This window comes from Erithacus rubecula, assembly GCF_903797595.1.
Source record: "Erithacus rubecula genome assembly, chromosome: 3".
NCBI lineage: Eukaryota > Metazoa > Chordata > Aves > Passeriformes > Muscicapidae > Erithacus > Erithacus rubecula.
In genome coordinates, this window is record NC_136689.1 from 3588208 (window position 1) to 3613423 (window position 25216).

General features: G+C 42.4%; 1 protein-coding gene across 3 annotated transcripts in view; it reads left to right on the forward strand.

Annotated features, from left to right (window-relative positions):
- CRHR2 (corticotropin releasing hormone receptor 2) overlaps positions 1-25216 on the forward strand; it is a 129822-nt gene that overhangs the window by 99077 nt on the left and 5529 nt on the right. For all 3 annotated transcript variants that reach the window (XM_079300330.1, XM_079300332.1, XM_079300331.1), the window contains 4 exons: positions 2941-3013; positions 13475-13560; positions 15603-15738; positions 16982-17023. In XM_079300330.1, the coding sequence (XP_079156456.1) occupies positions 2941-3013; positions 13475-13560; positions 15603-15738; positions 16982-17023 (337 nt within the window). The remainder of the gene's footprint in view (positions 1-2940; positions 3014-13474; positions 13561-15602; positions 15739-16981; positions 17024-25216) is intronic.

Here is a 25216-nt window from a genome sequence, read left to right on the forward strand (position 1 = left end):
TGTCTTTTTGGTTTTAAAGAAATGATTTTATTGCAGGAGCAATGGCTTGTGTTGGATTTAAAGTAAGAGTTCAGGTTATTGGCAGAAGAGTTTGCCATACCTCATCTAAAAGTCCTAGTTGGAACAGTAAAGACCCTAAATATGAAATATTGCTAATCAATTGCAGACATTTATAATGTTTCTAGCAAATAACTGTCTCCTCTGGGCGTTATGATTTAATTAGATATTTTTAGATTACAATGTAACAGATCTGATTTGTAACCTAATGAGATGAGCACAGATTAAAAAAGCTGTTGGGTTTTTTTTTTTTTCTCCACTACAAAAGGAACCTTGGAGCACCAGCTCCCCTGGAGAGTCCCGTGTTGCAGAGTCTCTTTGACCACAACCTTGTTTCCTCAGTGTGGAAATAAATCCACATTAATTCTTCACTCAGTACAACCTTGGTCTAATACTTGACTTCAGATAATAAATTCCAGCATTTTGGTCTTCCAGCTAAGCAACATTTAAATTCCAAAGAACAGCAAGCAGCAGCCTTTGACCTGGAACCTTATTTGTGCTCTACCAGCTCAGTTCCAAGTTCTTTGCTGACTTTTTCTAGCCCACTAAGTTCTGCCACATGCCTCAGTCTGCTTCATATTAGTCCCTCTGATAATTCAGTTTCCCAGGAACTCTTTGCTTCTCTTAGCTCTCTGAGTTTCAGGCAATAAAAAATAGTTCTCCCAAAATGCCTCTCAAAATCTTCTCTCAAATGTAGATCTTGCAAGTTCTGGAGAAATTTGTTTCCTGGCCTGGCATATCTTGTAATTTTTTTTTTCATGTCTTTCCAGCTACATAAAAAAAAAGTAAAATTCAAAAACACAGTTTCATTCATTTAAGGCTGCCCTGGGGATTCTTCTTGGATGATAACTTGGCTGGAGGAACTACCTTATTCCAAGTCTTGCTTTTATGCCCAAATTTCAGAAGATGAGTTGCAAAATTATCAATTCACACTCATTTTCAGCCAGTGCATCAGGGAATAGCATCTTTCACATTTCTAAAACATTCACAGCTCCCTCATTCATTTGGAACTTAAAGGAAGTGGGAATTGAGCCAAGAAAAGGCAAATAACTGTGAGGTCCTGTTTTCCTGATTCCAGCTGTGTCCCTCAGCACTCCTGCCCAATCAAAGCATCTTGCAATGGGCAAGCAGCTCCTCCTGCTTTAGCAAACAACACCTTTTGGAGAGAGGCTGTGGTGTGATCCACAAGGATCCCATCTGAACCAGAGCTTTCCTAATCCCAGCTCACTTCCCCTGGACTCGTGGAGTTGTCTCTTACAGATTCCAACTTCTTTGAGGCAACCAATTACATCTTGCTGCTTGTAAAAGTGCAAATGTGGCTCTGTGGTCTCCCTGGCTCAGGAATTGCCCCTGTTTCCATGGTGGCACTGAATTATCTGTTTCACAAAGCAAACAAGGGCAAGGCATAAGTTTTTCTGTATAGATTTGTTATGGGGTATCCATAACAGGGAAGAAAACTCTCAGACCCTTGAACTCCAAAATCTACTTCCTAAGGGATCTGGAGCTCCAATGATGTAAGCTTTGAGGAATTATGAATGCAAAACTGTCTTTGCTTGGTGGAATTCTGGATCCAGACCTCGTGGCTGTATCTTTAATACTAAATTAGCTGGGCCTGGATTAATTTCTAAGGTTCAACTTCCAAATAGCTTGGAATAATTCACACTTGTATTATAAAATCTTCTTGGCCCCCAAAATCAGGGGGGCTGCAGTTTGTGGACTATTGGGAATGTCCTCTGGCTCCTGCTAGCTCCAGATTGGTTTCCCAGGAATAGTTTTGGACTTGGTTAGTTTTTGGCCTGGAACAAAACTACCCCAAGGCAATGGAATGGTGTGAGTTCAGACCTGAGCCTGCTCTCTCACTCATTTACCACCATAAACAGAACAGATTTATTATTCTCAGTGAGGAGGGTGAAGTGAGTGTCAGTGTGGGTTGCTGTGAAGTCACAGGGTTCTTTTGTTGTGTAACACTTGGAATTAGTGGAATTCAGGCCAGCACTTGCTCACGTGTGTCACATCCAACAGAGTGACAGATTTCCAAGCCATGGTGTGAAACCCAAGTGCTCCAAGTGTCACAGATCTCCCACCTTGTGTTGTCTAAATAAGATTTATTTGTGAGGGAGTCTCTGTGTTGAGCTCTCCTCTGCTCTGGGGTCACTCAGTTCACTGTGATTTCACTTCACCCGAGTCCATTTCCCAGCCTGTTTTGGGTTTGTCTCAGACAGTCTGGAAGGGGATGTTGGAGCAGGAATTTGGTGGCTTTGTGTGATGGCTCTGTTATGTCTCAGATCATGGAACCCAGCCACTCACCCAACACTGCCAGGTCCTCCACTAGCCCATGTCCCCAAGTGCCACTTCTGCCTGGTTTTGATCATTTCCAGAGCCCTCAGTGGTCCCCAGGTGCCTTCAAAGCCAATAGGATGACTCCTTATCCATTCAGTGTTTTATTTAGACATCATTTCTATGCAACTTGAGACATTTGCTTTAATTAACAGCCTTTACTTTGTAGAATGTGTCTCTGGGCACTGCACTGGATAACAGGGTGGGTTTTTTTTTCTTACACAGAATAATTCTTTAATCCCTTTCTCAGACATCTCCTGCATCCTTCTTATATCAGGTTCTTATATTTTTTGTAAATATTTACATAGGCAATAGCCAAAACCATAGAGAGAACACAAGTGTTCTGATGGAGGGGAAAGTGGGGCTCAGATCTGTGTCCAACAATGGGTGATGTGCAGCAGAAAATTCAATTACTAGCTGATCATTTATATAGGATTAGACAATGCAGTGAGTAAAGGAACATCTCTCTAAAGTGTCCTTCAGATTACAGACTAAAAGAAGGGAATTTACATTTACAAACTGTTTTCTTTGTTTTGTTTTTCACAGGTGCTGGTTTGGAAAAGAGCCAGGGAAATATATTGACTACATCTATCAAGGGCCAGTGATTCTTGTTCTGCTGGTAAGTGTTTATGTGGGTGGGAGGACACTGCATTTCTCCCACATGATCTGTCATGTTCCAAATCTGCTTTTATGGGAAATGAGACACAAACAAGGCCAAATATCTTCAGGTGTTCTCTGAAGTGGATAACACTGCAAGAATTGAAGTGATTTGGTTTTTGCTGTTTTTTGGGTTTGGGCCATTCTTTCCTCCTTCCTCTGCAGTGCTGTTTGCCTTTGTACAAGGTTCTAAGAGGAGGGAAGGTAAAAATGCTCAAAGCTGGATGTGCATTACAATATCTGCTCATCCACTTGGGGCTCATGACAACTGCAGCAATTCTGTCCCAGACATTACTTAGAAAAATGTAATAATTACAGTCAGGAGTTGCATCTTGCAGAGTCCATGTCCATTTTCTCCACCACCATCACTGCTGTGTGTTTGTTTCTGGGTTTCCTGATGTGAAGTTTCCTTCCCAGTGCTGCTCACACATACCAGGGTGTTTATCTGTTTACCCAACACTCCATCTCTTGTGCTAACCAAGAGCAGGCAGAGGGAGAAGGAAGCTCATTCATAACCCATTTTGAGCCTTCAGCTGAAGCACAGTGGTGATTTCCCAGAAAAAAAACCAAAACTGAGTGTGGATGGAAAGTATTAGTTAGCTATTAGTAAGGACAAAGCTGAAAAAATGATTCTGCTCTTCCAGGCAGGTGAACCAACAGTGAATTCCCAGGGCTCAGTGTGTTCCCCTCTCTTAGGGAACCAAGGTTTGCTGGAGCTGTCCTTTTATGTCACTCCAACACCCACTGGGAAGGTGCAAATGCTCCTGAACAGGCACGACTGGCAGCTTTCTCCAGGCTGAGAAGCCTCTTGTTCTCCCCTTGTCACTGCCCTGTTCATGGGATTCAGTGTGAAAAAAGTTTCTTCATTGCCCAGCAGCTGATCTGAGTGTGTGTCCTGAGAGCAGGAGAGTTCATTTCTCTGTTAATTGTTAAGACACTGCAAAAAGTTCACCTGAAAAGAGAAAAAATAAATCCATAATAGGAGTATATTTTTATGTAAAAATTCTTTTCTTTATGTTCTAAGGAGAGAAATAGCAATGGGTGTGATATATAAAATAAATTTGTGCTGTTGAGGGAGCTGTCACAAATCCAGAAGGAGCCTGACTGTAAATTGACCTCACTGATACAGAGATTCCCTCACAAATAAATCCTGTTTAGACAACACAAGATGGGAGATTTGTGATACTTGGAGCACTTGGATTTCACATCATTGCCTGGAAATCTGTGACTCTGAATTTTCTGTAACCCATTTAGTCCACAGGATCCATAAAATCATCTGACAGATACCACAGACTCATGAAAATGGATTTTTTATCCCCAGAACAGCATTGTAAATATTTAAAGACCCAAAGAGACACAGAAAATAGGGGTATAGCTGGGAGCTGCCACTCTTGATACAGGTCATTATATCTGCCACTAATTTGGAAACAGCCTTTAGACCACTCTAAACTGGGCCAGTGTGAAGAGCCCAGACCTGACACTGTGAGTTGAACCTTCCTACCTTGGCCTGCCTGCACTTGAGCCCTAATTAAAACACTAATGAGGTGACAGCAGTAATTGCAGTGTGGAGTGGAAGGGACACAAATTACAGAAGTAAGGTGAAGGGTGTGCCCTTGCTCCTCTCACCTTTGGGTTATTCTCCTCAGAAAGCCCTGCTGGGGGGGGAGCATCCCTCTGCAAACAAAATCTGAACAGCAAATCTGAAAGCTCCTGTTAAACACACTCCTGATTCCCAAAATCTGCTCCCCCACTTTTGGTTTTTTTTGTTTTTTTTTTTTAATTTGAACAGTCAGTTTGCTTTTGGAGTGTTTCCAATTAAAACCCACAACCCCAGGGTGTCTTAAAGCCTCTTGACACGCTCATTTTTTTGATCCTTATGTGAAGAAATTCCAACTGGATAATGATGGAAGCAGCACTTGCTGTTATTGGAGTCACTGACCCTTTCAAGGGTGCTGTGAAAAGTGCAGGATTAAGAGCCCTGAAATTTGGCATCTGCCCTGGGATGGCTGGACAGGGCTGGGAGCACCTGGGATGGTGGAAAGTGCCCCTGCCTGGCAGGGGCTGCTCTTTTAAAGTCCCAACCCAAACCATTCTGTGATAATTCTGTGAGACAGCTACCCCAGGCCTCTGCTGGAAAAATGAGACACAAATGTTGCAAGAAGAAATTAGTGTTATTTCTAAAAGAGGACTACCACTAAAAGCTGATACTGTAAATACTCCATGGAATCACAGTTTCTGTGCACCTGGGAACACTCCACCTGGGCAGTTAAAATTGGCTTCACCCCTGAGTGAAGAGCCACAAGCTCAGTGCCCATCTCAGGAGAGCTTTGGTTACCTCTTGACACATCTTTGTGTGTTCCAGAAGCATCACACTCAGTATGATTAGAGTGCTGAATAATCTTAGAGGGATAAAACTTCCTTCTAGAGATGCTATTCTGTTTTAATGTTATTTTAAGGATTTTTTTCTGTCAAAAATTATTTCCACTGGTTTTGATTTCTCATTTCCTCACCTCTGTGCACTGAGCTGTTGCAGCACAGGAGGGTGTAGCACAAGGAACAGGTTATGCAGGAACTCTGAGCCTCACTGGGAAATAAAGATTGGCCAAAAAAATGGCTTTTGATCATGGCATCAGTTGTCAGATCTATCTCTAAATCACAGTATTGTGTTGTATCTCAGGTACAAAACCTTTGAATGGGGCAGTGTGGAGTTGATTGATTGATTGATTGATTGATTGATTTTCTATTTAGCCTGGAGAAGGAGCTTGGAGATTGACTTGTGCTGAAAACAGGGAAACTATTTCAGAGACAATTTCAGAAATAAAGGAAACTGAATATAAGTGCTGATTCTGTATATTGGGCAAGAAACCTGTATTTTTATTGACAAAACATCTAAGGGAGAATATTTAGATAATCTTTTTTTTTTTTTTAATTTCATTCCTGAATGGATTTTGACTTGTACATATCCCACAAGAGAACTAATTCAGCTGGATGCTTTGAAAGTTAATTTCTGATGGCACTAGAAAAACACTCTACTAGGTATTTTCTCTTCAAATGAGCACATTGGGGTTTTTAAATTCTGATCTCTTCTCAGAGTCACATATCTGAGTTTAATCACACACCCCTGACTGAAGCTAAAGAAGGGGCAAAGAGTTGGGATAAAAATACCAGGAAAGTGAATTTCTTCCTGATTTTATTGAGAAAAATACATTTTGTGTGTTCAGTTTTAGATGTGAAACTGCCAGAGAAGTGGTAGAACACAGCAGGGTCAGACAGAGCTCAGGGCAGAGGCACCAGCGGAGTTTTCTGAGCTGCTCTTCCCCTCAGTGGCTTCTGCTCAGAATTGCCCCCAGCCCTGAACTGCTCTGCAGTATTTCTCACACCCAAAACTGTATAAATTTGTAATTTTGCAAACAGGCAGATCAATTTTTTTCCCCAAAAAAAACTTTCACTCTGCTTTAATTGATTTTTTTTTTCCCTCTTGTGCTTGAGAGCTGAGCAACCTCTGTGGTTTTTGTGTCTGCTTGAAAAATAATTCACTGCAAGCAATTAGCTGCTGGAGTGAGTGGGTGTATGAGGTGGGGGAGGACCTGGAGTTCACTTCTGCCTCTGCCTTCATCATTTATTTAATTTTGAATAAGTCAGATTGCTGCTCAAAGCTCAGCTTCTCCAGCTATAAAGCCACTTGAATGATTATCTCTTTTTAAATTATCTATTTAAAAATTATCCTCCCTTACTTTGAGATTCCTGGATGACAAATATAGGAGTTATTTCAGTGTGGAATTTTGCTCAGGACAGAAAACCACAGATAGCCAAGAGGTCTTTGTGATGTGCTGTTCATTAAATATTTTTGTGATGGCCTGATCAAAGCTGGCCCCAATAATCGAGGTGTGACCACACAAATGGATTTTTACATCAGCATCCTCTTGCTTGGGTTATTTTCTTTCTCAGTGATTCCAGGTGGTTTCTCTGTTTCCTTCCTTCCTTCTGCTGGGAACTGAGATGAGGTTTCAGGGAGGAATTGAGTGTAATTCCAGCATTTCTGTTATTTTGTGAATGAGAGCCCCCAAATCTCATAGCTCTCCATGTGAATCCCAGACTGTGAGTGGTGTTACCTTCCCATCAGGATTTCCTGTGCCAGGTTATTGCTGAGCAGTCACTCCCTGAACAGCTCTTTGCAATCAGTCTTGATTTTTGCTGCTCTGAGCAGTTTGATTCTGCTAAAAATCTGTCAGCCTGTTCTTCAATCCCTTTTACAGATCCCTGAGATTTGTGTGAGGCAGCACAGATCTGCTGGTAGCCTCTTTCCATTGAGAAATCAGAATTATATGTATATATATATATATATATATATATATGTATTCCTGTGTTTTTTCCCTTGTGTCCTTATGCATAGTGCTCTTCCCTTCAAACCTGCAACAGCCAAATTTCTATGGGAACCTTTGGAGTTTGGAATTTGAATTCCTTTCAGAGGATTGTCCATCGGATCTCCCTTGTCCTCATCTTGATTCTTTCAGAGGGTTTCACAAACCACATTATTCTTCCTTTCACACCTTGTTTCTCTTCTTTATTTTTTTTATTATATCCAGACCAGTTCCATGTTGTGGGAAATATCATTATCTTAGTGTAGCAACCACTGCCTGATGCTCTGGAAGGCTGTGACAGGAAAAAAAAAAAAATCAGTAAATACCTGAGTTAGCTCAGTTTTTCAAAACCAAGGCTATGGAAAGGTAGGGTGTTTGTAAAGTTTGTCATATCAGAAAGTGGAGTTGCTTAAGCTTATCAGCAAAATCAGCTGATTTATTGACAAAAAGGAAGTTTTCATGAGTGAGAGTTTTCTTTCCACTGTCCCAGGCTGCTCCAAGCCCCATCCAGCCTGGCCTGGGACACTTCCAGGGATCCAGGAGCAGCCACAGCTTCTCTGGGCACTCTCAGCATCCTCACAGGGAAGAATTTCTTCCTAATATCCAATCTAAACCAACTCTATTTCAATCTGAAATAGATTCTTCCTTGTCCTGTCACTGTCTTCACTTCTTTTGATCTGTCATGGTCCATTTCCAACATCACAGTCCACAATGCTGAAGTTCTTCTGATCTCCTAAAGAAATCAAAGTTTTCTCACTATTTTATGTATAGAAGTATCTCACCTGTGTATGCAACTGGATGCATTCCATTTATGGGATTTTTTTGCTGAAAACATCCCCTAGTGCTGTGTAAGCATCCTCCTTGCTGAGTATTTTCTTAGTTTCTGCTGACTCTCTTCACACTTCTGTTTCCACTTCTGCATTGTTCTGTTCAGAGACTGAGATTTTATTACTATCATTGATATATTTTTTCATTTCCCCTTCTCCTTCCTATCTGAATGGCTTATGTTTTTTCTCAAACACTGATCAAATTAGTTTTCCTATTGAGTTTTGAAAATTTCTTTTCTCTAAAGATGAGCAGTTCCTCCTCTGCTGCAGGTTTGCAGTTCATGACCTGTTAACATCCCTGAGTTGTTCTTGCAGGAGTTTTATCATAATTTCTGCTGCTTTGCATGCAGGTTGTGTTCAGCTTCACAGAGCACAAAGATAATGGGTTGGTTTGATTACAGTCATCCAGGATTTATCTCCAATTTGCCACCATTGCTATTACTGACCTTCTGCATCTATTTTTTTTGTAGTTGTGGAATCAGTAAGTGCCCAACAAGGTGTCCAATACCAAGTACACTCTACAAATTGTCTGAAATTTCTACTTCTGTTTGTGAAATGTCATTTTTCCTGATTGTACATAAAAGTGTTTTCCAGCCCTTTGCCCAAGGAATTCATTGTGGTGCCTGTGACCTTTGAAAAAGAAATTTTTGATAAAAAGCCTTGTCTGAGGATCAGGTCAGGCCAGCATGATGGAACAATTACAACAAAGCATTAATTAACTGAGGTCAGGATGGCAGCATCCAGAGCTCCCACTCAAATGGCTGCTCTGATCCCAGTTTGGGTTACTTAACCCTGAGGTGATTTCACAACACTGCATAAAAATAAGAAGTCTAAATAGAACAATTTTTACAGTTTCTGGGAGTGAAGAGGAACAAGCATTCTAGGAAGCACAGGAGTACAAGCTTTCTGTGAAGCATGAGATACAAAGCCTGGCAGAAAATGTGCAAAATAAAAGCCAGTTGTCCATTAAATTCTCAAAAGAAAGAGCAGAGCTTAATGACTTCCCTTTTAAACTCCTAGGCCTGGGGAAAACTGCAAAGAAGCCCTCAGGATCAGCATTGCCTCTTTTGTGCACTTTGGCTATTTCATCTTGATAAGGGAGATAAATTTCCTCTCAAGTGGAGTTAGGTTTTTATGAGAGAAAAAAATTTACCATCAAAATCATTTACTGGAAAGTTTCTTTTGATTCAGAAGAGTTTCTGGGCTCGTGGGTTCAGGTTGTAATAGAACAATGCCAAAACAGATGGCTCAGATACTTTCTGCATCACTGGCTTGTAACTCCATTTTGGGGGTCTGAATTTTCATCCCAATTTAGAAATGGAAAGACTAAACTTCTGGCAAGAAATGAAAACTTTTTCTTTCCCATCTGTGGTTGGAGAAGGTCTTATTCCAGCAATGTCAATATTCTTAGCATGGCATAAATAAAGGAGAAGGAGAAATAAGCCACTTTATTCTGTTTTCAAGACTTTGCCTTTGGATTCATTTAATCTACCAGTAAAATGTCAAGGTAAAAATCCTTAGTTATGTTGTCCATTAGGAAGCAGAAAACATAGATAAACAAATGAATGAAAATAGAAAATTAGCCTGAAGAGAAATAAAAATGATGCACTGCCTGTCAGCATTACCTCTCTTAAATGATCTTTCCTGAGTCTCCATTTATGGAACTGATGTTTGGGTTTTGGTAGAGCTGCCCAGCTCCGAGGAATTAATCTGTTGACACAGAGCTGCAATAATAACAGAAAAAGTCCTTGATAAATAATGGTGTACTTTGGTCAATGCAGCACTTAGGCTCTTTTCTAGGAAAGCTCACTTTGCAGTGGAGTGAGATCCTTGTTCCCCTGAAACATTGTGATCTATCTGAGGAACAAACACCAGAGGCTGCATCTTGTCTGCCTGTAAATCAGGCTCAGTCTGGTTGGCCACTAGAGCTGATGGATTCTCTGCAGCTGAGAAAACAGCTCCATTTTCATCTCCAAACTTTCAGCTCTTGCAGCCTGTTCCCTGCTTGACTGCCAGATCCTGTCCTCTCTCCTGAGCAAACCCCCCATCATCCCCACGAGCTGTGGTCTCAGCCCCAGCAAGGACAATAAAACCTCATCTGATCTTCAGATTCTCTGAGTGCTGCTGAAAGATCCTACTGAGCCAAGTGTCTTTCTGAAATATAGGGTTTTTTGTTTTGTTTTTTTTAAGAAATCCTTAAAAGAGGATGCACTGAAATGTGCTTTTAGAAGGCAAAACCAAAAATAAGTATTTTGCTCTGACCACGTTTTCATCTTTTCCCTTGGATTTTTTTCTTGCTAAGATCTGCAATGTAGGGGTGACTCTATCCAAGTCTTAAAGATGTCTCAGAGAAACTTTAATAGAGACAAAGTGTTCATGTCTCCAAACATTTTTAAGCTTCCATGGACTGTAATGCCACAGAACCTCTGTCCACACAGCCCCATTCAGTTCACTGAAGCTCATGTTGGGTATCCTGGACAACCTGAAGATCAATGGAAGATTTTTGTGGGCAGCTAGTTCAAGTCCATTATCTATTAGTCCAAAACCACTCATTTAAAATATGTCAGATGGACCACTGTTGAAAAGTTTCCATTTCTTTCCAGTGAATATAAATAGATCTTGGGATAACCAACTGCTTAATCTAACAAGAAATGATGCCAACCCAACTCAGCTCCTTATGCTCTTGCTCTTCTTATCCTCACTCTGAGTTGGAATTGATTTATAGCCAAGGCCAAGTCACTTGGCTTTTCTCTCTTAGGTACTAAATCCAGAATGGGGAAGAATCAGTTATTCCTTTTCCTGGAGAAACTGGGATGAAGCCAGCAGCAGGAGCTGTGTGTGTAACAGGCTGCACTCATGTCCTGTCCTGCTGCAGCAACAGCTGGGAGAGAAACTTCTGACAGTGGAAAACCAAGCCTTGAAGGAGCTTCACACATTCTAAAGGAGATTCCAAAGCCAGAAGGAGCTGTGGATTCTTTTTCTAACCTCCCTTTATGCACTGCAAAGGCCAGAGGATTCTCCTGACTTGCAGCATCCAAGCCACCACCTCTGGGCCATATACATGAGACCCATTATTCCACTGCCTTCCCTCCAGCTCAGCATACTCTCCTTCCACCTGTCCCATTCACCAGCCTTTAAAAAAACCTCAATTCTCTGGTTTGTAGGTAAAGGAGACTGCTAAGGAACACTGCAACAATAATGGAAGAGGCAGAGTGAAAGTCACTCTGAAGTTCAGACTGAGATTACTCAGGAGGAGGATTCAGTTTGAGTGGCCAGTGCTGCTGTTACCTTCTCTTGGGAAATTTAACTGGAAATAATGTCCAGGCAGGGTTTTCTCAGGCACCTGGGCAGTTTGTTCAGAGTCAGCCCTGCTGAACCTGCCTTCCTGGTGCTCCTGGAGAGAGCTGAGGTCTCTTACCATCTTTGTGTCACATGTGCCACCCACAGACTGCAGGGATGCAGGGGTGCAGGGATGCAGGGATGCAGGGATGCCTCTGCTCTGGGCTTGGGCAGCTGAACTGGGAGAATTACAAACAGACTTTTACAGAGTGACAGTGCCTCTAATTAAATAACTCCCAGAATTTTCAGCTAGCAATTCTTCTGGACTGATGAAGCATGCCTCTGCAATTGAATTTCAGTAAAGGCCAGAATCCCTAATTTTCTGATGCAGGCTGTGGCAATTTGAATTTCCAGTTCAGGTGGCAGGATGCTGTCACATTGAAGTAGGACTCATGAAACTTGAAATGCCTTCTTCAGCCCAGTTCATCATGATAATGCTGCCATGTGATCAGTCCAACTGATACTTGGAATTTGCTCTTACCTAGGAATCTGTAATTCAGTCTGGCACTTTTCATTACAATTGCAAAACTTCCACATTTGGACTGGTGCCTTTTTTGCATCCTTGGTAAAAATAACCCAAACATGTCCCTGAGCTGATGGAGAACCTCAATATTTAGCAGAATTTCAGAGGGGGAGGTTTAATTTCTGTGGGTGGAGGTCACCTCCATTCACCTTCCACTGAGCAGATTCTGCCTGAAGATTTCTCTTTGTGTGCAGTCACCAGTGTGAGGAGTTTCAGATCCAACTCAAACCACAGATATGGAGCTGGTTTTGTCTCTGATAAATAAAGCGTGAACCAGTTGACTTCAAACTCTTAACATGACAAAAAACAAATCTGAGGAGAGCAAACACACAAGCTGCACTGTTTTATTTACTTCTTGTACTCCCCAGGGCCCTGCTCTGCTAAGGAAATTATTTCCAAAAATGTCATGTTAACTCCTAGAACAGCCTTTTTGTATCTCACATAGTGTGTTTACACAATTCCCAGTGCTGCCAGTCTCCCACTGTCTGCTCAGGTGTTTTATTGCTCCATTTGTTCCAAACCATGTAACAGGAGCCACAGGGAATGCTCTGATGGATGCCAAGATATGTAAACATTGAAATATACCCCATAGCACAGGGGGAAAGAGAAGCATGTTTTGAGAGCACCTTTCAGCTCTGCTGTGGTGTTTGTAAATATTCAGATGTCAATCACAGAATTGTTCCATTCATGGGCTCAAAAATTCCTGGAGCCCTGGGAACCTGGAATTGGTTTTGAGGTGAATATTTTCTCACAAGCTGTGCTGGGACCTCAGCAGTTGTGTAGTTCTGGTAACTTTGGGACTGACCCATGTCTTGTAAGCTGCTCTTTATGCTCTGAATGCAATTCCAGATCTGCTCCTAAGAGCCAAATCCTTCCACTGATCACAATCTACAGATCAATCTTCTCTTCATTTTGGTTCTCTTTAATCTCCTGTTTGCACTATGCAAGAAAGTCACTAGCAGATGCTACAGCAGCAATTAGAGCAAATATCAATTCTCAGTGGTGAGGCTGCAGCACAAATAATTTCCCAGCTCAGCAGATTGAAAAGGGGAGTGGCAAATCCATCAATCTCACCTTCAGTTCCTCATTGCACCCAGAAGAGAAGGGAGTAGAAATAATCTCCTTGTTAGGGCAGTAATGATGTACTCCATTTTCACTGCTGTTTTGGAAACATTAAATGCTGTTGGATGTTTGCTGTATAATCTGGTATTTCTAGTAAAGTTCTGAGTCTGTTGCAATCAGTGGTAAAGCCAAAAGGCTGTTTTTAGTCAGATTGAAGCTGTGAAATGTGCCTTTTAGGGCATATCACATCCTGTAGGCCATTACTTTACTGACTGGTTAACATTTTTTTCTCTCTCTCCCTTCTTTTCCAGATAAATTTTGTATTTCTATTTAACATAGTTAGGATTTTAATGACAAAGCTGAGAGCTTCAACCACTTCAGAAACAATCCAGTACAGGTAAGTCAGCTTGTGATTCCTGCCTTTATTGTCCTGTCCTTTCCTGTCTTTGTCTTTCCAGCTGCCACTATTGATGGAATTCATAAATTAGGCCCACAGTATTTATCTGTTCAGGCTCTCCAGAAAATCCTGCCTGCATTTTTTCTCTTCACTCCATTTCACTTCAGGCCTGCATGTGCCCCATGCAGGTGACAGAGAGTAGATTTGGATGGATATTAGGAAGAAACTCATCCCTGTGAGGATGAGGAGACCCTGGCACAGGGTGCTCAGAGAAGCTGTGGCTGCCCCTGGGTCTCTGGAAATGTCCAAGGTCAGATTGGACAGGGCTTGGAGCAACCTGGGACAGTGGAAAGTGTCCCTGCCCATGGAACTGGATGATCTTTAACCTTCCAACCCAAACCATTTTGGGATTCTGTGATTAATGTGGTATTTAATAAATACCTGCATACAGGTATTTAATGCACCATTTAAAATGTAGGGAAGGGGAATGAGGGGTGAGTGTGCCCCTACCTTTATTTGGGTTTGGCTTCTCAGGTAAATCAGTTCCCATACTCAGCAAAACTCCCCAAGCACTGGGATGGCAGAAAGGAAAAGTCAGCAGGGAAGGTGGCCTGGCCCCTTCAGACACCAGGGCTAAGATCAGCCTGAACAGTCTAACAGCAAATTCTCAGACACCAAGAGATGCTCAGTGCCCTTCTTTTGTCATTTGCAGTCTTTTGCAAGATGCTTGGGGGTCTTAAGGACTAACAGGTCCTTGCAGCAGGAAATGGCACAGGTTTAATGCAGTGAGATCAGTCACTCTAACTCATTTCTGGATAAAAGCTCAGCATATCAAGCTGAGTTGCATCTTGATGTCCTCAGATCAGGCTGCCCTTGGCTTTGGAGGCAGCTTTGCTGCAGTAATGGGCTTTGTTGTTTTGCCTGATTCTTTCCTTTTACTCCTGTCAGGGTTTTGTTAGTGAGGTCAGTGCAGTGGTCTGATGTTCAGACCCTTCTCTGCACCATTTCCTGAAAAATGAAGGGAAAAATGCCTTTTTTTCTTGCTCAAACCTCATGCCATAAAACAAAAACTGGCCTGAAAAAGCCCTCAGTACATTTTTATCCCTTCTGCAGCTTGCAGGGGAGCATTAGAGACATTAGAGTGAATCCATCTGCAGCAGCTGCCATTGTTCTTGAGCAGATGACAATGATCTTACCCTTGCAGGCTCTCTGAGGGAATTGTCTTTAGTATTCCAGCAAAGCCTGGGGCAGCCTTGCTCATCTAAAGCAGTGCAGCCCTTTGCTGGGCAGGTATTAAATGGTGTGGCAGCTGGTTCCTTAAGGCTGGCACTTTATCCTGACACTAGCAGTGACTTTGTGCTCTCCTGCCTGTATTTATCTACCTAATATCTACTTGCCTACCTTTATCTAGCTGTCTATCTAATCCTGTTATGGGATTATTCAGAGATCTATACAGACCTAGCCAAATTTCAGCCTTGGTGTTTGTACAATGACATGCTGCTCTCAGCTGCCATCCCAAGACACTGTTGCAGCACCAATAATAAGGATTAGCCCTGAATAATTCTGTTATCACTGATGATTCCTCACTCACAGCCTGCTTTGTGATCTGTGATTGCTAAGACAGCCCTGAGCAGCTGAGGTGGGTGGGCAGATGTTGCAGAAAGTGCTCACACTGCAGAGAAAATGAAATGATGGGCACAGAGTGGGTCTCAGCTGAGCTGGGCACTGATCACATCTCCCTGAGGTGTAAGAAATCACTCCCCAAACCTGCAGAGAACCCCAAGCCTCACTGATAGCAGAGAGAAGGAGGAAGACAATGAAAAGAGAGGGAATGAAAGAAGAGGCTATAAATATAAATATAAATAAGGTTCCCATTCTCCCCCTGGAGTTCAGAGAGCAGGATCCAAAGGCTTGCCCAGGACTCTCCCCAGTGGACAGGCACTGGTCAGGCAGGGGGGCTCTCACTGTTTCCATGCTTCTCCTTCACTCCCCACACACTTGTCCCTCCCTGTGCTCACTGGTTGTCTCTTCCCTGCCCACAGGAAGGCAGTCAAGGCCACCTTGGTTCTCCTGCCTCTGCTTGGCATCACCTACATGCTTTTCTTTGTCAACCCTGGCGAGGATGACATTTCCCAGATTGTTTTCATCTATTTCAATTCCTTCCTTCAGTCTTTTCAGGTAAGTGAGCAGGCTTAGTGCTGTATCAGCTGAAAGGATCCTCAATGCTTTTCAGCCATGAAACTTCAGGCAATGAAGTCTGTGATAGAAATTATAGTTGCAAATAGCTCAGCTTAGTTCACACGTGCATAATAGATGTACAAGTGTGTCATGTGGAGTGGAAAATCCTCTCCAGTGTGGACTGGAGGGATTAATCTCCCTTAACTCAGCCCTGTGTTCAGCTCCTCACATAAAATCAATAGAGAGAGAAGATGTTTGAGTCCACCTGCCTGAGAGAGGATGAGGATGCCCCTCCTGAGGTGCCTCTGTCTTCCCAGAGCACACAGTGGGCTGGCACTTGGACTCAGTGTTGCTAAACCAAAGGGAAGCAGCTCCTGCCTGTTGGATTTGCTGTTCAATTCAGCTTGTAAGAGACTCCAGACAAGTTTATGTGCTGTTCTGTGCAGCCCAATTTTTAATTAATATTAGAAGTTATGTAATGTGGTTGTTTTTTAAGGGATGTTAGGAATTTATTTTAACTATTTTCTCTGATTCAGAAAGAAAAGACATGGTGAGTATAAGTTTAGAACCAGTGGTTTAAAAATAAAATTAAAGCAAACACTCCCATAGGCAGACAACAACAATTTAACCAGCTGCTTTCAGAGAAATTCCTAATATTTTGCCATCAAAGATCATCCAGAAATCACAGCTGAATATCTAAAATAAAAAATGTCCCTTTTAACCTATGAAGGAAGGAATCTTAGCCTTCACCTGTGAAGTAATTCCACACTTTTCATTCCCTAAAATTGATTGTACTTTTTACCTGCTGTTGCTCAGTGTCTCAACAAAATGCTGCATTGCTCTGCATTAGTTCTGTGAAGATGTGTGTAAGAAGGACACACATCTCCTTAATGGTGAGAATAATTACAGCCCTAAAAACAAAATGGGCAGAGTTCCACTCACAGGAATTCCAACCTTTGCAGTCATCACAGGGGTTTAGTCACTGCTGTCAGCAGATTGCACAGAACCTTTGGCTCAGGTGAATTTGAGCAATCTGCTGATGCTCTTGCCCTCATGAACCATCTAAATCAATTTAACAGCCCCTGTGAGTGGCTGGGATGTTCCCCAGAGCTGACAGCCCCTCTGAGAGCTCTCAGAGGTTGGATGCTGCAGAGCTGTTTTAGCCCAGCTGCAGGGACAATCCCCTGTCAGTGGAAATGTTAAAATATTTACCTAATAATTGCCTGCTTTCTCTTCTTCCCAGGGTTTCTTTGTGTCAGTATTTTACTGCTTCTTGAATGGTGAGGTAAGTAATTCACCCTTGGGAGGTGGGGTTTGTTTGAGTGCCTGATTACTGAGATCTGAGATGTTTTTCCAGGGGGTCACAGTTCCATCAGTCTCTTCACGTGCACCTCAGTTTCCCAGCCTTTATCCTCAAAACTTTATCAATTTCAGATTATTACCTGTGAGGTCAGGGCAAGGGAAAGAAGTTTGGTCAGATTATAAAATTTCTGTTCTTCATCTTAAGACTTCTTTGAAGTTTCTCATTAATTAAAAATATTCTTTCTGGCAATAGCTAATTACTTCTGAGGTGGACTCTTGTTAAGGATATGCTGCAGGTGACTCATTTTTACAGTGCCATGCTGAGATGAGTGAGTTTGTCCATGTGGGTCACTATCTCTGGGAGATCAGTGCCTGTTGCATTCAGAAAAGAGAGTTGAAAACAGATTAAATCAGAATTAATTAATGAGAGTTGCTGCTACTCAAGCAAGAAATGCTTCACTAATATCCCTCAGTGTTTGACTTCCACCCCAAAGTGTGAGGTTGAAATCTTTCCCCTGCTTACATTGTCAGTGTCTCATTTACCTGCATTAAAGTCTGTCATCTTTGTCCAGCTAAAATTTTGGTTTCTGCAGAAATTAAATCCATATTTCATTATTCCTGCCATATTGGTACAAACTATGTTTGTGCTGCTTCTTAATTTCGTTGTGGGCTATGAGAAAGAATGGGCATGGCTTCAAAGCAGCAGTATTTTATTTTAAATATTTTATTTTTTAAAATTTTATTTTTACTGTGTTTCTTTTGTATTATTTTGCATCAGGAACTTTCCCTCTTCCTCATTAATTCTGAGGTAATGTTAACAAGAAGCAGCTCAGTTTTCTCACGTTAAGCACATGCCACTTTTATATCCTGGCAGCAGAATTCTCAGTTCTCTTTCCAATTTTCCTTCCATAAATTGTCACCATTCCATTTGCCTCTTGAAAAATAGGGAGTTTAAATCTTCCTGCAAAATACAGGTGCCTGTAGAACTGCATTTACCTCAGGCTGTGTCAGGGGAAGTTTGGGTTGGATTTTTGGGGAAGGTTCTTCCCCAGAGGGTGCTGGCAATGCCCAGGCTCCCCAGGGAATGGGCACAGCCCCAGCCAAGGCTGCCAGAGCTCCAGGAGTGTTTGGACTCTGCTCCCAGGGATGCTCAGGCTGGGATTGTTGGGGTGTCTGTGCAGGAGCTGGTCTGGATGATTCTTGTAGGTCCCTTGCAGCTCAGGATATTCTGTGATTTTACTTGTCATATTCATCAGGTCTGCACTGCTAAAGCAGAAGGAGAATGTTCCTGTAGACAGCAGGCTTTTTAAATGTATTTTTTCTTTCTTTTATTTTTTTTAATGGTGTCCCAGTGACCATCAGGGGAACCCAGGCCATGGGATTTCATAACCAGTCAGGACTTTCTGTCACCCCACTCCCATTTGTGGCACTCAGAGTTGTTAGCTGTTCACAGCAGGTTTTCTCTCCTTTGTTCTGGCATTCTTTCAGCTCTTCTTATTGGGAGAAATATCCAAATATCTCCTTCCCTCCAGCAGTCTGAAGCTGTCTGTCCAAAGCCATGAGCCAACTCCCCATCTCCTGTAATTTGATGAGTTCAGACATAATCGAGCCTGTCAAAGGAGGATGATTCACCTCCTGCACTTGTAGTCCTTGGGAACAATCCACTGGGGAATCTGGAATCATTCCAGAGCTGATTTTCCAGCTGGGTCACACTGCTGTCACAGTGGGAATGGCATTTCTGAGGGAGTCAGTCCAAGGCTGAGACACCCAGCTTGGGATGTTGATTCATTTCCCCAAACTCAGCTCTCTGGTGCTACTGGGGAGGCTGCAGCAGACCTGAGGCATCCAGTGGCTCTTAACAGCTGATACAGGATCTGGGGAAGATTCACATCTCACTGGGAAGTGGGAAAAACATGTGGGATTCAGTGGGGCTTCTCAAATTGTTTGTGGTCAGGAATTCAAGCCAGTCAATACAACCTTTTTGCTTTTTAAGATTTTCATCAGCTTAATCTCCAACAGACACCTCCATCTGCTCACCTGAGCAGCTCCAGTCTTTGCTGGCAGTCTGGGCTGGCTCTCCCAACATGCCCAAGCCACCTTGCTGGCATGTGGGCACCCAAAAAAGTTGAATTTGGGAGGAAGTTCTTCCCTGTAGCATTTTTGTGACATCTAATGTGCAACTTCCACTTGACTGACTAAACCATGGCAACTCTCTTACTTCTTCTTTGAGGTGAAACATGTGTCCAAACCTCCAAATATTAGAATATTATCTATCTCAAAACTGTGAAAAAACTTTGGTCTCCTCCTAATGTACAGTGAGGATGTTTTTTTGGAATATCACAAAGCTTTTAAAGATAAAATTTCCTGTTCTGTTCTAACCTCAGCTTTGCACAGCACTGAGGGAAGCAGCAAACTCAGGGAATTTTCAGAGCTTTCTGGGTGTGGAATCACATTGTCCAGAACACAAATTTGCATTTTGTAGTACAATATTTCAAAAGCTGTGCTGCTCCCAGCTCAGAAGTGGTGAGGAAGGCAATGCCATTCAGACCCCATGAGGTACCAGATTTTGCTCAAAAAGGGGAAAATAACCAGTGAGGAGCAGCCTGAAAGCTTCACAGATATCACTGGAGCTTTGCTATTATCCCTTCAGTGAGCCTGATGTTCCTGTCTCTCTGATATGGGCTGATAAGTTGCTGTCTCAGAATGTTTTAAATACTTCAGGTTTTCCAGTTATAGCAGAGCTGGGTTCTTTAAATGCATGTAATGGTCTTTATCAGGTTACTCACCCCCCCCAGTGCCAGGCTTGCTCTGAATGATGACACAAGCAAAAAGCCTGGAAAATCCATCAGTTTAAGCTTTAATAATGCTTTAATAATGATCTCAGCTGCATCTCTCCACCCCCTATTTGAAACCCATCCCACTGGGTACTTACAAACTGCCAGTAACTGTCTGTAGTAGAGCTCAAAAATTATGGATTGCCCTCAAAAAAAACCCCAAAATATCCTTCATGAGACCTTCAGTGAGTGCTTCATATCTGGGAGACTTGTCCTTTCACAATTTATATGTTTCCTTTTGCTGTGGCACTAAAAGCTGCTGCATTTAGTGGAAGACAGAGGAAACACCATTGTGGGTTCCTCAGGTGTGAAAGAATGTCTGTAGGGAAGTTCTACTCCCTAGGTAACCACATTAAAACCCCTGATTTGAGGTTTTTTCCTGAGGCTCAGTGTGTGATTTCACTGAGTTTTCTCATCAGGAAATATTTTTGAGGAAAGAAGGAGAATAACAGGAAGTAAAGGAGCAGAGGTGATGTTGTTTTCAGCAGCCACTGAGGGACCCATGCAAAATTCCTTCCCTGTCAGGGCTGGAATTGGATGCAGCCTTTGCACAGTTGTGCTGGATTTTAATGTTCTCAGAATAAGGAGAGGCTACAATTAACCCCAGTCCTTTATGAGGAAAGGAAATTGTGCAATGAATTTACTGCCTGCATTTTAAAGTGCACATAGAGATTTTGCAGTGAGATTTAGTAAATGTTGAGAGTATTTCTCAATCTGATGTGAAAATCATTTGGTTTGGGTACAGAGAAAGCATTAACAGCAGTTACTGGAATCTGAGCAAATGGCAGAAATATTACTTAAGGCTGCATTTTGATAGAGTCATGGGAAATGGAACCATGTGTCCTGAAAATAAAGAGGAAAATTCTACTGGCTCTGGTAGCTTTATGTTGTACCACTCAGTCAGTTCCCACAATATTTGAGCAGTGCTGTGTGGCTTCAAAAACCTCTGTACAACTAAAACTGAGTTTAAAGATCAAAACCAGCACCTTAAAAACACTCAGGATGTGGGAGGCTGTTCCAAAGAAGAGTTTGCCTACAGAGCTGGCAAGGGTTGGACTCAATGATCTTTATGGATCCTTTCCAAGCTGAGATATTTTGGGATTCTGGGATTCTGTTCTATGAAGTTTCTGTCCCTTTGACTTCTGTCTGTGAAGTTTGGAAATTTCCTCTCTAACTTCCAGTGATTTAAACAAACATACCTTGAGATCCAACCAGAAATGACACCTTGGTAACACCTGGTAGCACCATAAAATGTCCTGATTTTTAGTGATTTGATCTCACAAATGTGATATCACTGAAGAGAAAAATGAAACCATTCCGTTGCAGTCCATGCAAAGAATTTCAAAGAGGATTTCTTTCGTTTTTGAGTAGATATTTCACCTGGGAATGCAGTCCCCTCCCATGCCCTCATTTCCACAGAACCCTGTGTTTAACCAGCTCCTGGACTGGCTTTGTTGGCTGCAGTGGGAGGGGATGTGTCAGCCCCAGAGCTGCAGATAAAAAATTCACTAAATCAAAGAACCAATCTAAGATCACCAGGTTCAACCATGACCTCCACTGAACCATGTTCCATCTGCAGGTTTTGAGCACTTCCAGGGATGGGGATTGCACCTCTCTGTTTGCCAGCCTGTTCCAGTGCCTGACCCCCCTTTCAGAAAAGCAGATTAGATTAATACTTTACAGCTTTTTATGTTTTATTGCTGCTGAAAATTCTGAAGCTGTTTGGACTGAAGTGTGTGTGCCATGGATGGGCACAAGAGGCCGTTGGCACTTGACTCATTAATTTGTTTAGAGAGTATGAATAAAGAGCTTTTTTTTTTCTTTTTTATTTTTTTTTTTTTTTTACATAGAGAAATGCTAGAGGGCAAAAATATGCAAATTTCATTTAATCCAAGTGGAAAAGAGCATCTCTGGACTTCCAAGAAAATTGACAATGAGAGGTTTCTGAGAATTTGAGATGTTATAAAAACTGGCATAATGAGGAATCTGTATGCATTTGTGTTGAATGCCACTTCAGAGGAGTGAATTCAGCTTGTGAACTTCTTTTTCAATGACTGCAAAGAGCAAGATGCTCCTCAGATTTTTTTTCAGTCAACTTACAGATGACAAGACTGAATTTAATTTCAGATAACACTGGATTTTTTTTTTTTAAAGAGTTTAGGATGGAGTTTTTTGGAACAAGGATAAACTGATAGACTTTACAAAAGCACGTAGTGATAGGACAAGGAGCAATGGCTTCACACTGACAGAGGTTTAGATTGGATTTAGGAAGAAATTCTTTCCTCAGAGGGTAGTGAGGCTCCACACAGGGTTCCCAGAGAAGCTGTGGCTGTCCCTGGATCCCTGGAGTGTCCCAGGCCAGGCTGGATGGGGCTTGGGGCAGCCTGGGATGGTGGAAGGTGTCCCTGCCCATGGCAGGGGGTGAGTTTGGATGAGATTTAATGTTCTTTCCAAGCCAATCAATTCTGTGATTCTGGTGAATGGCTGTGAATGAAGATGTGCTGGAGGAAAACACTCCCACACAGCTCCTGCTGGACAATGTGCACTGCAGGGCAGTTTTTCCTTTCAGTTCTTTAGTGTGCAGTTTCTGCTCAGGGGAGGATAGCTACAGCACTCCCAGCATTTCTCTTCTACCTTTTACTGATTCCAAACAAAGCTGCTTTAAAGGAAGATGGATTTTCCATCCAGTTCCCTTACTGGTGTGGTGTCTTCCATTTAGCCAGACCTGCCTAACATGGTTTTCTCCTGAGACAAACTGAAGTATTTCAGAGTGTTTTATATTCCAAATAGAGCTGGCTCCACTCCTGCTACCCCAGCAGTGATGATGGAAACAAGAGGATAATGGAGGAATAAGAATCCCTGCCTAGAGATCCCTTGTCCTTGTCATTAGCTGCTTCATGCAATTTCCAATTAGCACCAGATCCCTCAGAGAGTTCTGTGATCCTTGCAAACCTTGCCAGCCATGGTGGGAGATGCCAGCACAGCCATCCCAGAGCAGGAGCTTGGGAATGGAGTGACAGTGTTGGAGAACAACCTGCATCTGTAAAGGGATGGTGCTTGATGGTGCTCAGGGAAGAGCAAGCTCCACTCTGAAACTGAATTAAGGGGACAAGGCAAGTCCTGATTAAACAGGGAAGTAAAAAATATAATAGTGAGGATGTTTAAGCACTGGAAGAGAGGCTCAAATGAGATCTGTGTCCTTGTTTGTGCTCCAAATGACTTGATAAGACCCTGACATAATCTCAGAACTGGATAAAACCACTGTGCTGGTCGTGCTCTGAGCATGGCATGGGACCAGAGGCCTTCTGATGTCCCTTCCAACCTTAATAATTCTGTAACTCAGGAGTTCTGTGTCCATGATAAATGCCTGTCCTTCATTTCTATCCATATCCTGGATGGATACATAACCAGCCAGACCTGAGTCTGAAAACATCCTTTTAGAGCCTGAATCCATAGCTCAGGACTCAGATTCAGAATTACCTGACCAATATCAATAACTATCTATGAATTGACTTCTAAAAGGGAAAGCAGTTAGCTGGCTTAGGGAGAAAGCACCATCAGAGAAGAATAGATCAGCTGCCACTGTAAATTGTTCTCACAACAAGGTGTGAGGCAAAGAAGAATTTGTTTATTTTTTTTTTTTCTGTTGACCCTTTAGCCAAGCACCATCTGTCTCTCAAAATCTATTAAGCTCAAAGTGGCTTCCTTTGATCTGATCATCCTGGGAGGCTGTTGATGGGAGCTGCCAGCTCTGAGTCACCCCTGGAATGGTTACTCATCCCCCTGCCCATCAGCCCAGGCAGGCTCCACATTATTCATCCCCAGCCCAAAGGACATGTATTAACCATTCCTTAGAATCTCTGAATAAATATGAATATAGAGATGGACTAGAGGGCTAAATTTTAATTCCATCTGCTCTGAGGGTCCTTCCCCATCCCATTTTCCTCCTCATTACACCACTGCTGATGTGAGGGTGACTCCAGAGCCCCCCACAACAAAACCACAGGAGCTTGAGGTGGGCTGGGTGCACCATGGCCTCCCTCTGCTCTGGGGAGTTCTGGTGGCCCAGAAGAAAGGAGCAGCATTTATTTCCACACAAAAAATGCCTGGCAAATCTTTATGACTAGTCAGAGTCGCTGCAGCTTCTTGAAATATTATTTATGATAACAAAATTGCACTGCAGCAGTCTTAGGAATAAACTTTGACATCCCAGGCTGGCAGATGCTGTGAAAATGTCCACAGATTGTAAACAATTGCTGCCAAAGGAAAAAAAAAAATTATAAAGGAAGATTGCAGACCAATTAAGCAGGATATTTTTTTTAGGCAGAAAAAAACCCATAGCAATGTTACATAAATAGTGATGTGGTGTAGGGTACCTGTTGAAGCAAAAACCAACATTCTACCCAAGCTTTGGTTTTGTTTCCTTTGAGCCTTGCAGGTTGTTTTGACTACATCCCTTCCTGACCTCTGGATGATTAAATACTGCTGATGGGATCTTGATGGGGATGTTGAGTTCAATATTTTGTGTGATGGTAACATGAGCACCCTTGGCCTGAGGGGTTGGGTCTGTGGGAGCCTGGCAAAGCCACAGCAGCAGGGCAGGATATGGGTGCAGTTGCTCAGTGATGTAGTTTATTTTCAAAACATGGATAAAGACACTCCTGTCTCTCTGGGAGCATTAGAACTCCTCACCTGGAGATCCAGGACCTATTTGCAGGAAAAAGACAAACCAGGGGTCAACACAGGTACCCAGCTCTGTGCTCAGGGATCATTCTGCTCCTCTCAAGCAGCTAAATTTCCACAGAATGAGTCTGATAATCTGTGTTCCCAGGACTCCCTGTGGAACCCTAACCACTGATGGTGCCTGGAGCATCCTTGGGCTGTTTCAGGCCAGTGGTGGCAATTTCAGGTCATAAAGATGCTAATGCTGACTCTGGGCCATGGTGCTGACTCTAGAAATGCTTGAGGAGGCTGCTCCTACAGAGATTAACAGCCATGTTTGATAGTTGATATTTTGCACTTTTTTTTATCTTACACTGTACAATAGCTTTTTTTGTGTGTGTCTTTTAACTCACTATTACAGCAGCCACAGCAAGTTTTTTTTTTTTCTTTTCTTTCCTAAAGTTAACCTAGCATTTTGTTTCTGAGTTTAAGTACAAGATATAAATTTGACCTTAACACCTTCTGCTTGCACTCTGGTTGCATACTAATTGCAGTTGATTAATTTGTCATTAAAAAATGCTTTGCTGTCACCCTTGAAAGTGCAGAGCTCATTTCCATGTGCCCAGTCCATTAAGAATGGCTCCACCTCTACAAGAAAACAGCATTTTTAGTTGGGTTTT